The following is a 13,961-nucleotide window of genomic DNA, read 5'->3' as shown; positions in this document are numbered from 1 at the left end:
AAACATCAATTTAAATGATTAGTTTTGAGGTGCATGTGGTGAACATGATACGCTACGTCAGTGATAAAACAAAGCTTTAGCCCAAAAAAAAAAAGAAAAAAAAAAAAAGAAAAGTAATAAAGCAAGCTGTTTTTACCTCTAGTCAATAATATTGGTTTTAAAATTTAATGAGTTAGTGGTTCTTAAATTCTCTTGAAATTTATGGGATTTTGGATTGAATATCTTGAGGCAATTTCTAAGGTTTTTCTTGTTATTGATGTGTGTGGGATAGAAAATTAGACATTGAAGCTAACAACTTTGACATGCTTGTTGTACGAATAAAAGAAAAAAAGTTATTGGTATTAGCTAAGTAGAGAGAGTGTTTTGTCTCCATCAACGTTTCTATTTATGTATAAATGCAATAAATTGAAAATATGATAACTACCGCACACCTTTGGTGTGATGGTCACTCCATAAATATAAGTGCTTGTGAGATGTGGGGGGCAAGGGTCGGTCGGGGTTCAAATCTCTAGGAGACCACATACCTTTGGTGTGATAGTCACTCCACAAGTATAAGTACTTGTGGGATGTGGGGGGCAAGGGTCGGGGTTCAAATATCTAGGAGGGAGTTTTACATACATATACACTTAGATTAGACTAGAATAGAAATTCTATCTTATATAAAAAAGAAAAAAAGAAAAAATGATACCGTGAAAGTGATGTGAAATAATTACAAGGTGGATAATTAAATTGGTGGATAACATGCATGAGGTGAACCATTTTAATTCTCATGCTTAAATGTGTGACTTTTTGTTGGGGGCCCTCTTTTTAAGCCGTTATAAAAATGGGTCTTCAGTTACAATTTTTTTTCCCTACGTTTTACTCTTTTTTTTTTTTTTTTTTTTTTTTTTTTTTTTTTTTTTTTTTTTTTTTTTTTTTTTTTTTTTTTTTTTTTTTTTTTTGGGGATGATTACCCTTTGCAAGTTTAATCAATAAACTTGTTTATTCTTATAGAAAAAACTTTAATTTTTTATTATTAGTGCCTAATTTTTTTTTTATGAGAGCTTATTTACATTTTGAGTTTTCATTAAAAAAAAGGAAAAAGTTAATAGACACTTTGAGAATATTAGTTTAGAATTATTTATAAAAACTTTTTATGGAAGAAGAAGTAACAATTTTTTTAAAACATTTTATATTTCTCATAAAAATAGTATTAATTTTTTTCTAAAATGATCAATTACCAAATACTCTAAGAACACCTAACAAAAAAAAAAGTTAATTTTTTACCTTTTATATAAAATACAAAAAATGTGGTACTTGGCATTTATTCAAAAAGAAAAAAAAAGGAGAGTTAAAGTTGGTATTAAAACATAGACACTGTCATTTGTAAAAAGTTAAGGGCTTGTTTGGTAGAGGAGTTTGAGTAATGTTGTTTGTAGTTTTTTGAAATACGTGTGAGTGAAAAAGTGTATGAAAAAGTATGTAATGTTGTTTAAAAACTGAAAATATGTTGTTTAACTACTTTATTAAACAGGGCCTAAAACTCTGTAAATAAAAAATACAGATATTTTGCAATAGTTATAGAACAAATGGTTTTTTTTGATAAATTTTTATATTTTTTATAAAAATAATATTAAAGTTATTTTAAAATTATCAATTAGAAAATACTCTTAAGTACACTGACAAAAAAAGAAAAAGAAAAAAAGAAGTTATAGTTTTCTACCTATTATGATTTTATTAAAAAAAAAAAAAAGAGAGTCGGTAGCTGGCATTTATTCAAACAAAAAGAATAAAAGGAGAGTTAAAAGTCGGCATTAAAAAACAAAACATCGGCATTTGTAAAAAGTAAAAACTCTGGAAATCAAAAGCACAGAGATTTATTGTGGCAGTTACAGAACCAAAAAAAAAAAAAAAATGTGGCTTGGTCACAGAGAAATACCAATCCCTTTCATGATGGAAATGGATTTTATCACAAAACCCTCTTGTTAATCTCACGAATAATTCTACTTTCTGCCTTTTGTTTTCAATAAGCCTTTTTTTTCTTTCAGTTACTGTATCCTTCCTCCACTGTCCTGTCTCTCTCTGTCTCCCTTTTTATTTAAACTGAAGCCTCTGACCCTCTGAAACACAGAGAAAGTTCAGTGTGATATTTTTCTTGTTTGCACAGAATGAGTGGAAAGACGAAAGATGTGATTCGCTTAGAGCGTGAATCAGTGATTCCAATTATCAAGCCCAGGCTTGTCATGACCTTGGCCAACCTCATTGGTATTCACTTTGTTCTATTCCTTTCTGGGTTCCTCATTGTTCAATGTTTGGTGGGTTTTCTTTCAAATTTGTGCTTGTTTCTCCGTAACTCAAAATGGGTTGTGGTATTTTTTGACCATGTATTGCTGTATTTTGTCTGCTACTAGATTTTGAGTTTGTTGCTTTGCTTCATTTTGCTATTGAGTTTTTTGTTTTTGTTTTAATATGCAACAGGTTTGCTAAATATTTTAAGTGTCAATCAGTTATTTGCTAAATTTGCTGTCTTGCACTTTATCCATATTTACTTCTGGGGTTTAGGAAATGTGGCAATATAGGTATAAGCTTTTGTTTAGGTCTTAATTACATTCAGCCTTAGTATGAAAATCCTCCAGTTTTTGAATCACACATGAGTAATCTTGAATGAGTTTGTTTCTTGAAAACAAACTATGGGTTTGAATTAGTTTTTCATCATAGAAAAATTAAATTTAACTTTCACTCTGTCTGTTCACTTGAAAAAAAAAAAAAAAATTTAATGCAAGGGTTTATTGGCTCATTTTTCCAACATGCTGTTCCTTTTTAATCTTCACTGTACCTTGCTTTTTGAACACTTTGCAGAACATGATTCTGACCGGGCTGAGTTTTTAAAGCTCTGCAAAAGAGTTGAATACACAATTCGAGCTTGGTATCTTCTACAATTTGAGGATTTGATGGTATTATCTTGTTTCTTGGTCCTCTTGGCAGATAGGCTCCATTGCTATATTTATTATTTGATTTCAACCCCTATATTTTTATATTTTCTTGTAATTTGTGTTTACAGCAACTGTACAACCTCTTTGACCCTGTACATGGGGCTCAGAAATTGGAACAGCAGAAACTATCACCTGAAGAAATTGATTCACTTGAACAGAATTTCTTGACTTACTTATTGCAGGTATTATGGTGACTTCTTTTTGTTTTGTTTGTTGATTGTATTTCAACCCAACCAAAAGATAGAAAGGGTAAAAGGCATGTATCATCTTAAATGATTGTCTTTCTTAAAGTAAAGAAAAAAAAAATTCACTCATAGTATGTATATTGAGAAACCCTTACCAAAGCATTAGTTGTAGTGATGACTCCTAATCATAAATTGCTACATCAATATTTCATTTATAGTATAGACATGTTGACCCTCATTGAGCATAGGAGATTAACACCAAAGCAAATGCATTCTTCATAGAACAAGAAATCATGCCTTGGGTAGCATCCCGTCCTCTCCTTTATTAGAAATTTAGATCTTTTGAACTTGAGATGTAATTTTTTAGGAGTGATTTGATACACACAATGTATAGTTGAAGTCTTGAACTATCTCCTCTTTTGAAATTGAATTATTATTACTTTTGAGCTCATACGTGAGGGGGAGTGTTTGAAGTATGTGGATAAATGATTAAATTTACCAACTCTCAATAGTTTAAGCTTTTAGGACAATCGGTAATTTAACAATTTGTTTGCAATAAAACCATTCAGTTCTGTTGGGACATTTCATGTCTATGCGACATGCCTATAGTGTTAATTTGTGACTCATTTTGTCAAATAGTCTTGTTGTTTTTTTCTTAGACATCAGAGTATTTTGAATTCTTCAACATTTTTCATTTCCATCCTTGATCAGTACATATTTCTGATATGTAAATTTTTCATTAAAATAACTCAAAAAGGTTAACCATCTACACAGAGTACACTGACACTAAGCACAAAATAAACAACTATCAAGCATCTCAAACATATTATCAACAGAAAGTAGAGAGGGAGGCATTCAACAACTCAAATAAAGATTTGAGTAAAGAAAGCTTCATATTCAAACTCTAAAGGAAAAGCCTATTTATTGTTTGCACAGCATAGAAAATTAGGGGTAAAAAAATATGGTTGGGGTAAATAGGTTAGTTTTAGGGTTATGTGGCTAATAAAGTTCTGGATAATCATTGAGAACTTACGCTGAGTTGAGAACATTGCATTCCACTAAATGAAACCATACAATTTTATGTATCTAACTTGGCCACCAATGTACTGCTAGAAATGGATTTTTGAGAAAATTCTTATTATTTCTACAGGTGATGGAAAAGAGCAATTTCAAGATAGCGACTAACGAAGAAATTAATATTGCTGTTTCGGGGCAGTATCTTTTAAATCTTCCAATCAAGGTTGATGAATCTAAGGTTTGTACTTAAACATATCTATTTAATATTACCTAGTTGAATGTGTATAAACATGCACAATAACTGTGTCAGGAGGTACCTTTGGATATTTTCATGTGCTCTTTACATTAGTTGATCCTAATGTTTTTTGTTTTTGCTGGGTGTAGCTTGACAAGAAGCTTTTGAAGAAATTTTTTACTGAGCATCATCATGAGAACCTTCCAGATTTTGTTGATAAGGTATTGCTTTAAGTAATTCAAACGGGGAAATTTTGCTGGAAATGACTGGTTTGCGAGTCTCAATTGTTTGTAGGGAAAAGTTTTCCTATGGACAGGTTTGGGAGAAGGGACGGGGGAATGGGGAAGAATTTGATGCATTATTGGGTCTTGCTTGCTCATATGTATGATCTTAAGAAAGATAGTTGAGCTAACCACAAAAATGTTCCATAAAACTGCTAACTAATATTGTGGTTTGATAAATTATTGATTATCCTAAAAGCTTAAGTTGTCAGGATTCAAGAATTGGTGAATTTAATCATTTAACCAAATATTTTAACACTTTCCTTAGTAATTGTGGCGCTGCAGCCCAACAAGTGGATTTTTTGACATTTTAAATGAGAGGTAGAGTGGAGACAGAGATCGAACTTAAGACAACTTGGTTTGATACCATGATAAATTACCAATTATCCCAAAGGCTTGAAATGTCAGGAAATGGTGAATTTAATCACTTAACCAATATTCTAACATGGTTGAAATAAATTCAAGGAAAAACATTGTTTGTCTTTATTATACTGCTTCCTACTTGTGCTAAATGTTAGTGTCCATCTTTGAATCTTGAATGAACCAAGCAGTCAGAAGTCAAATATCTATAGATCACAATGCTTGCAACCAAGGCGTGATACAGCATCATGCAAATCCCATCATAGGATGGTCATCATCTTATCTGCTAGAAGGATGGAATGAATATTATATAGGAAAAATACCCTTAAGTTGATGAAACAATAGTCTTCCCCTCCCTACCCCATCCCCCAAACTTCTATTTAACTCCTCCATTACTAGAAGAATGACTCTCATTCTGAAGTTAAAGCAAAGAGTGAGATTCCCTTGTTCTCAGTTGGAAGGGTGATAATAGAACCATTCCTCCCCTCTCCCTTTTTTTTTTTTTTTTTTCAGAACAAAATGATAATCCCTAGCCCCACAACCATAATGCATTGAACATAAGACCTCCTTAAAAAGGGGAGACACACCATGCATGGGTTGTTTCTTTCTTAATCTTCTTTAATGCTTATCTTAATACACAGTCCCACTGAAGTTGGAGAGACACCATGCTTGGGTTTTCTCTTTCTTATTCATGTTATATGCATGTCTCAATACTTAGTTTCAAGTTGTTTGGTCTTTCAAGATGTTAATGGCTAAGAGGGTTGTGTAATTTGATGTTATATCAAATTCTTTTTTTTCTTTTTTTGATAGGTAATGAAAAATTTTATTAAGAGAAAAAATAGCCAACCCAAGTACATTGGGGATGTATTGTGGGGGCAAAAATCAAGAGACAAAATTACAATGATCAAGTAAAACAGGAAGGGAAAAACAAGAAAAATGTGACAGAGCCACACTCCAAACAAGGAGAGTATGTAAGAAGAAAGACTTAATCTCTAGCAAGGATTGCTCACAACCCCCAAAACATCTAGCATTTCTTTCAATTCAAATACTCCACATCAAGCAATGCGAAAACTAGAATCAACCGTGTTTATTCAATTGGGCAACTTGATTGTATTGACTGTTCTATTTTTTTTTATTTTTTTATTTTTTATGGTAGTGATGTAGACTTTATTTGAATACATGTTCTTAGACAAGTGGCTGAGTAGGATTTCTGTTTCTGGATTGAAATTATTGAAAGATGACATTTTATTTGGATTGGTACTTATAAAACAAAAATTATTTTACATTGGTAAATACTATATATAGAAACCCTAGTTTTTTGCTACTCTTTATACATGTTTGATGCTGGGTTACTAATTGACTCTTCTCTCTCTCTCAAGCTAATATGCATTGTTTTTTTTATTTACTTGTAGTACATTATCTTCCGGCGTGGTATTGGAATTGATCGGACCACTGATTTCTTTTTCTTGGAGAAAGTGGATATGATCATTGGTCGCTTCTGGGGATATCTTTTGAGACTAACTAGGTAAGTAATTTTTTGGACCATATTATAAACAAATAAAATCTGTTGATTGGTCTTAATATATTAATGGGGGCAGAACATTCATGGACTCATAAAGAGCTTTGATATAAATACCCAACATTTTAAGGTCATTTAACCATGTTTAATATTTAATATGAAACATCAGTTGCACCATATTTGGGATAATTTTGTATGTGCTGGCATTGGCACCATTGAGTAAATAGCTTTTACTCTTAGTAAGTATTATGGTTCATAAGCTTTTAACTTGTAAGATTTGACAATTATTTTAGCATGTGAATTAATTCATTTTGTATTTACTTCTAATCCTTTTGAATTTAACCTGCTTTAAACATATTTTTAATCTTTCTGGGTGTATGGCACATGCAGGCTGGAAAAGCTTTTTAAAAGGTCAAGTGGACAGCATAAGAAAGATCCAAAGAAGCAAGATGATATTTGTCCTGAAGCAGATGCGGAAGACCTATTTGTTGAACGGATCCGTCTCGAAAATATGGAATTAAGGTCTTATATAACTTCTCAATGTTGCATTATTTTTTTAATGAATACCATATTGCAGTTATTATGCTGACAGAGTAATTATGGAACTTGTTTGAGTATTATAGCTTTGGGTTTTGTTAAGAGCCTTGTGTTTCAATGGCATTACTGTGTTCTCCCATGTAGCAGAATGTGGGTTCAAATCCCCCCTCCCCACTTGTTGTAAGGCAAAAAAATTAAAAAAAAAACTCTGGGTTTCTATGGTTGCCGTCCTAAGCAGTTTGAATGATTCTGGTCTGCCCTTGCTCTTGATCACTTGGGATTTCTTGAGTTAATCCAAGAATTGCAATTTCCATTTAATTAGTGAGATAGGCAATTAACGAATAACTGTTGACTATCCTGAAACTTTTCTCTGGAACTGGAATATTTGGGAATATTTGGTCTTCTTGTCCATTCAACATGCTTTAGTCACCTCTGGATCAAGGGTTATAACCTCTTCTCTGGCTTTTATTGGTCACTCCTAATTAACACTAAGTTGTGTAAGTTAAAAGCTGAAAGATCAATTGCATACAAGGTTGTAAGATTTTGATTTTGGTTAAATATCAGTCTAGACTCTAGAAGCTGAAATTAACTTGCTGACATGTTTAATTTTGTACTCTCCAGTTTTAGAAATTTGCTGGGCAAGATCACAATCCAAGAACCTACATTTGATAGGATCATTGTTGTCTACAGGTACTGCTTTTTTTTTTGGTTTATATATATTGCTTCTCAACATGTTATTATGAAGAATTCCTTGCATTGTTGAATCAATACATGTTCTTATGCATTCTAAATTAAATCAATTAGGTGATTATCTTATTTTAATCTTGAGCATGTTGATGATGGATATTGATGGTGGTGGTTAAATTGTATCAATGAAAGTGTTAGAAATCTCAAAACTTTTTTACTTGAGAAGATTAATCTTCTTGAAAGAGGAAATGGGCAGGATACATTCAATATTGCAGAAGATTCTACTCTTAAATCTCAATAAGATATGGGATTATCTTCTTTTTTTTTTTTTTGGGTGGGGGGTGGGGGGGTGGGGGGGGGGGGGGGGTTGGCTGTGGATGTGAGGTGAGGGTTGGGTTGAGGGGACTAACTAGATCTTTATATGGAATTGATGCACTCTGAAACTAATCTGGAGAAGACCATGAAAGTAATGTATTGACATCTAAGGAGGAAATGAATTCAGGCAAGAAAGTACGACATCAAAAACAGAACGAGGAATATTTGTGAAGCATTTCAAAAACATTCCAATGGCTGATATGGAAATAGTTCTTGTGAGTCACTGGCCTGCACTCACTCTCTCTCTCTCTGGTTTATTAACTACTCTGTAGCCTTATTTTTCCTCTGATGTTCATCCAACTGTTGACCTAGTATTGGAACTTTTTTTTCCTTCTACAGCCTGAAAAGAAAAATCCTGGATTAACTCCAATGGACTGGGTCAAGTTCCTTGTATCTGCTGTGGTTGGGCTGGTCAGTGTAATTCATTTGTTGTACTGTTCTTATCTTTCCCCCATTTTGTTTAAATGGCTTACTATGTCTTTCTTTACAGGTTGCAGTATTTAGTTCTCTTGAAATGCCTAAGGCTGATATGTGGGTCATGTTTGCTGTTCTATCAACAGTGATTGGTTATTGTGCTAAGACATACTTCACGTTAAGTATTCCATTTTAATTTTTTACTTTGAGTTAAATGCATATGGATGACCATGAATGTTGCACATGGTAGTGAGTCTGAATTCTGATTTATCCTATTATGGTTCCATTGATAAAATCCTTGTGTGAGGAGTTAATCTGGTCAAATAATTATCTATCTTTTGTATATTTTCTCTCTCTCCTTGAATGCTGTATAATAGGTTAGTCAGATTAGGATAATTTCTGAGCAAAGAATTATGGGTTGGATTCACTGATTATGTATTTTCCCTTGAGTACTGATTGCATATTCACTAGTTCCTTTATGCCACTGGCAGGCTGTTTGTGTAATAACTTGGTGCTGCTGTTTCTTTTAATGTTTAGTTAGTCTTCATATATGAATTTTAGAATTACTAATGTGGCTATCCTTTCTTCAACTTCCTGTAGGTTTCAAGCAAACATGGCTGCGTATCAGAATTTGATAACACAGTCCATGTATGACAAACAACTGGATAGTGGAAAGGGTACTCTTCTTCACTTGTGCGATGATGTGATTCAACAGGAAGTAAGTAGCTACTTGATGAATTTTTTTATTTTCAGTAGTACTTGACTGCGCCTCTCTCTCTCTATCTCTCTCTCTGTAGTAGGCAATAATGGTTCAAATTGATTAAAATACTTCGTAGGAAGAGTAATTAACTAATCAAAGCTTTGTAAATTATCTACTCTTAAAAGAGAGAGAAAGGCGTGTACTAGCATGAATGCTTCTAGGAAGGTGCTGTATCTATGTCAAATGATACTTCTTGGATACTCCCTTCTCATTTTCTTCTCTTTGGTAATATTGACTTATCCAAAAAGAAACGAGGAGTGCAAAGCCCAATTAAATGATTTTGAGAGCATCCAACTTAAAAGTTTAATCTACAAGATGGGGAGACCCATCAAGTATATGTGCCTATAATTAAGAACATATTTGACTGATATATGATTTCTCAACACTTCCTCTCCCATCCAGGCTTAACAGAAACCAAAATCCAAGACAAACTTTCTGATGACCCAACATGCAGAGTCCAAAAATTAAACAAACTGAGCTTTGATACCATGTTTGGGTGTCTAAACCCGTAAGCTTAAGTTACTAGATAGAGAGAAAAAACAAGTACATATACCCATATCAAACACATACCCAATCAATGTGCAATTCTTTACTTAGGTTTTATAATCACATTCAATCTTTCTTGAGGGAATGCATAATCGTAAGGGAAAACATGAAAGTCTTTTCTGTTTGGAAAAATGGGAAAAATGTAAAAAGACCCAATGGGATTTGAGTTAATTTCAAGTAGACCTTTTGACTCTCAATTTAAGGGCATGTTTGGTATGTTGTAATAGGTCCTATAATGGAATGGCTATTCATGTGGAATAGCTATTTGATTATTTGGTTGCATATTTATTACAACTAATAGTTATTCCTTAGGAATAGTTATTTCTATCTAAAATGGTTGTAATAACTATTCCTTAGTAGGTGTAATTGTTTTCAAAATTAATATATATCCAAATACAAAGTTTCATATGCACATAACAATTATATAAATAAAAATTCATAAAAAATAACCTTTATCTCAAATTTGAAATTTTTTTTTTTTTTTTTTAAGTAAATATAATTGTATAAGATATTTCCTAAATATAGATCTTGAGTGTTATTCTAATGTTACAACTTAGAACTAAACCTATAAATAGGTTTAGTTATTCCATTCTAACACCTTTTATTCCCAATAATAATGATTATTATTCCTATTATAATTTGCTACCAAATGTGCCCTTAGTGTTATTGATGCTTGAGGTATCGGAAATGAAAAAATCGACCATTTTGTCTCATTTTCGCCAATTGTGAGTGACAGAAAGTGCTCGTGTGAAAAATACATTTCTAAAAAAATAATTTTTAATAAATACTCACTTTAAATTATAATAATATTATTTTAAAATAAAATTTAATATTTTTTCTAAAATTTAATTAAAAAAAAATGAGAGAGAGAGAGATCTGTTTGGTTGGTGGGAAATTTTGGGAAAGTGATATTAAAAAATGAGTATCTAAAATGAAGATGCTAAGATGGATACATGGAAATACATAGAAAGATACGATTCGAAATTAGGAAATTCGCTTAAAGATTGGGTGGGCAGCCCCATATGGATGAAAAGATGAGGGAGAGTCATTTGAGTTAGTTTGGTCATGTTCTGAGGAGAGTGACTAATACATTGGTAAGAAAGAGTGAGTTGATTCAAGTTGAAGAAACAAAAATGTGTAGAGGAAGACAAAATAATATCAATAGAAATAGTAAAAAATGACATGTCAATCAAGGAATTAACATAGAGTATGAATTTGGATAAAATAGAATGGAGGAAAAATTACATGTGGCTGACCCAAACTTTGGAACTAATGCTTTGTTGTTGTTGTCAGTGGTGGTGGTTTGGTACTATATAGTATTAATTTATTACTTTGTTGATTGTTGAAGTAAATTCTATTGTGGTTTTTGGCTTCATATCAGTGTTATTTCTAAGTTTTTCTGTACCTGCAGTTTGAAGCTCAAGGTACTTCTTGTATCGTTGGTGTTTAATGAAAAAATTTCTCATTCATTAAAAAAATAAGATGGGGATATATTTTTCAGGAAAAAAAATAAATTGTTCCTGTTTTTATTTATTTATTATTATTTTGTAATCAATGTTTCTATCAATATTCAATTGTTTTTTAGTGATTCAAAGTTTATTCCTTTATTTTTCCTTCATTTTCTTGTTTTCTTATTAACGAAACACATTTTTGTTTCTTAATTTAAAGAAATTTGTATTAGATTATAATTTAAGATGAGTATTTTCTTAAATCTTATTAAAAAATGATTTTTTACCACTTTTGAACACTTTTTCATGACTTGCAATTGACAAATTGAGACAGAGGGATTAATTTTGTCATTTACGATATCTGAGGGGTCAATAAAACTAAATTGAGAGTACATCAATTCGAGGTATCTTTTGCATCGGGTATATGCATCTTTCCTATCTCAACATGTGGGCCCCCCGTAGTGGTGGGGTCCTCATATTGTGAGAAGAAGGATGTATAAAATAATTATTGAACTTCAGGGGGTATTTTTACATTTTGCCCTTAAATTATTGTGGGTCATATTTAAGAAATTTCAAAATAGACACAGAAAGACAAATAAGCACACATGTTAAAGTTGTTAAACTTCATTATAATGTCATATATTGGATCTTGTATTTCATATCCATGGTTCATGTTGGAACTAATTACTAGTGTAGAACATGGTAATCAAGATAAATAATTGGAATTAGTTGTCTGAACTTGCATGAATTCAGGGTTTGATTTTTGAGTTTTGTTTTGCATATAATGAATAGGAACTCTTGTCATATTTGACATAACTAACAAGGTTGGACAGACTGATGCCATTATAATGGGACATGCTGTCGCTACATGGTACATTTGTATGCTCATTTTAACATTTTGAATCTCTTTATTTGAGCATTAGTCCAGATTGAGGAATATCTTATATGCAATTATACATTTTCAAATTCTTACAGCCCCTCATTTATGATCATGCAGGTCAAAGAGGTGATCATTTCTTTCTTTGTATTGATGGAACAGGGCAAAGCTACAAGACAGGCATGTATCACCGTGGGCTCTCTGTACCCTTTTTAGTCATTTTCCTAGTAATCGTAGGATAAAGGATGTGGATTCTTTGTGGCATTATTGATGTAACTTTTTGTTAATGTGAAATAGGATCTTGATCTGCGGTGTGAGGAACTAATAAAAGAAGAGTTTGGTGAGAGCTGTAATTTTGATGTGGATGATGCAGTTCACAAGTTGGAGCAGCTAGGGATTGTTGCTCGGGTGAGACTCCCTACAGTTTATTCCCTTATCAAACTTGAGGGTGCTGTTAGTGGATATTTAATTTTCAATAAAATTATCAATTTGTTGTTGACATCATTCTGAGTTATATGATCTTAAAAAGACCTTGAAAAAAGAGCGAGTGGATGATTGGGACTGTTTATTACACCTATTAGGTGTGAAAAAATCATCATACTAAAGTTTATCAAATTTTGCATTTCATTGATTGCAGTGATAGTTTCTCCAAGGCTATATGTGGAGGACTAAGAAATGTTACACATTTTGTTGCCTATGGGGGTTTAATTTAAATGCTGCTTTATTGTGTGAATCTTCTCTGACTTGACACTTGATTTCAAATTCAGGATAGTGTTGGACGATATTTCTGCACGGGGCTAAAACGGGCTAATGACATCATTGGCACCACCACTGAGGAGGTTGTCCTTATGGCAAGACAGGGTAATGCTATTCCTTGATGCTATCTTGGAAATGGTGAGCTTCTGTTGCTTATATCTGTAAAACTGTGCTTCAAACTAGTAATGCTCTAAGACTTAATTGCAGGTGATTATAGAGCTTCAGAACAGCCCATGAATGGTTCTCTCTGATGGTGACAACACATAAAGAGTGCTCGGTTCTCTTTGGTGGTGACGACACAGAAAGAGTTCTCAGAGATAGGCGGCTTTACGCAATTATGCCTTTCAATTGATCTTCTATTTCAACCGTTTGTTAATATATATAACTTCATTCACAAACTACCCCACCTTCCACCCCCCCCCTCCTTAAATTTGTGTGCCTGTTACCTTGCCAGTGTCTGAGAATGTAATGTGCTTGGAATGTTAATAGAGGAACAATGTTGATTTTTGTCATTGAATCTTATCTATATGTAAACATATATTCTACTTTATTTTTTTAAAGAGAAAAGTCACCATTTTCGTATCCAGTGATTCCAGTTAACAACTTCGAGATAAGCGAAGCTCAATGAGTGTCTTCTATGTATAGAAGCGAAACAAGTGGCAATTGCCTTGGCGCTTAAATACAAGTGCGAGAGTAATTATTCAATATGTTGAAGTGTAATTACGTGGTTCTCTTTCCTCTCATATGCTAATAGTAGTCACGCTAATTAAAGTCATGGTGTGAGATTTACCATTCATGTGAAAGGAGAGAATACTACATAATTAATAATTTTTTAGGAGAGTGCAACTGCAAAAGTAAATGTGACAATAAATAAAATTTTGAATTATTTTTATAATTTTGTGTTTAAAAATTGACACATCAATTTGATAAATTTATTATAGGAAATTTGTAAAAGAGAATTTGTTAATATGTGGAAGCTTTTTTAGTTTTAG

General features: G+C 32.4%; 1 protein-coding gene across 6 annotated transcripts; it reads left to right on the top strand.

Annotated features, from left to right (window-relative positions):
- Window positions 1-1,862: 1,862 nt before the first annotated feature.
- Window positions 1,863-13,555, top strand: LOC126714495 (uncharacterized). 6 transcript variants are annotated; one of them, XM_050414667.1, is made up of 16 exons: window positions 1,863-2,244; window positions 2,839-2,933; window positions 3,041-3,154; window positions 4,308-4,412; window positions 4,559-4,630; window positions 6,463-6,575; window positions 6,960-7,091; window positions 7,728-7,796; window positions 8,296-8,383; window positions 8,508-8,579; window positions 8,659-8,759; window positions 9,183-9,300; window positions 12,334-12,405; window positions 12,511-12,621; window positions 12,981-13,074; window positions 13,187-13,555. In XM_050414667.1, the coding sequence occupies exons 1-16, from the start codon at window positions 2,148-2,150 to the stop codon at window positions 13,204-13,206; spliced, it is 1,473 nt and encodes a 490-aa protein (XP_050270624.1). In that variant the 5' UTR covers window positions 1,863-2,147; the 3' UTR covers window positions 13,207-13,555. The 6 variants fall into 6 exon arrangements, with proteins under 6 accessions (XP_050270624.1, XP_050270622.1, XP_050270626.1 ...); XM_050414665.1 differs by having other exon boundaries at window positions 13,177-13,555; XM_050414669.1 differs by having other exon boundaries at window positions 1,864-2,244; window positions 12,981-13,107.
- Window positions 13,556-13,961: the final 406 nt, after the last annotated feature.

The sequence above is a fragment of the Quercus robur genome, chromosome 2 (genome assembly GCF_932294415.1).
Source record: "Quercus robur chromosome 2, dhQueRobu3.1, whole genome shotgun sequence".
Taxonomy (NCBI): domain Eukaryota; kingdom Viridiplantae; phylum Streptophyta; class Magnoliopsida; order Fagales; family Fagaceae; genus Quercus; species Quercus robur.
The sequence above is the reverse complement of the archived record's forward strand: the minus strand, read 5'-3'. Positions and strand labels throughout refer to the sequence as shown.

Coding starts and splice junctions, on each gene's coding strand:
- LOC126714495 (XM_050414665.1), top strand. CDS start 2,148: ATGAGTGGAAAGACGAAAGATGTGATTCGCTTAGAGCGTGAATCAGTG. Junction 2,245..2,838: donor GACCTTGGCCAACCTCATTG/GTATTCACTTTG, acceptor AACACTTTGCAG/AACATGATTCTGACCGGGCT. Junction 9,301..12,333: donor ATGATGTGATTCAACAGGAA/GTAAGTAGCTAC, acceptor ATGATCATGCAG/GTCAAAGAGGTGATCATTTC.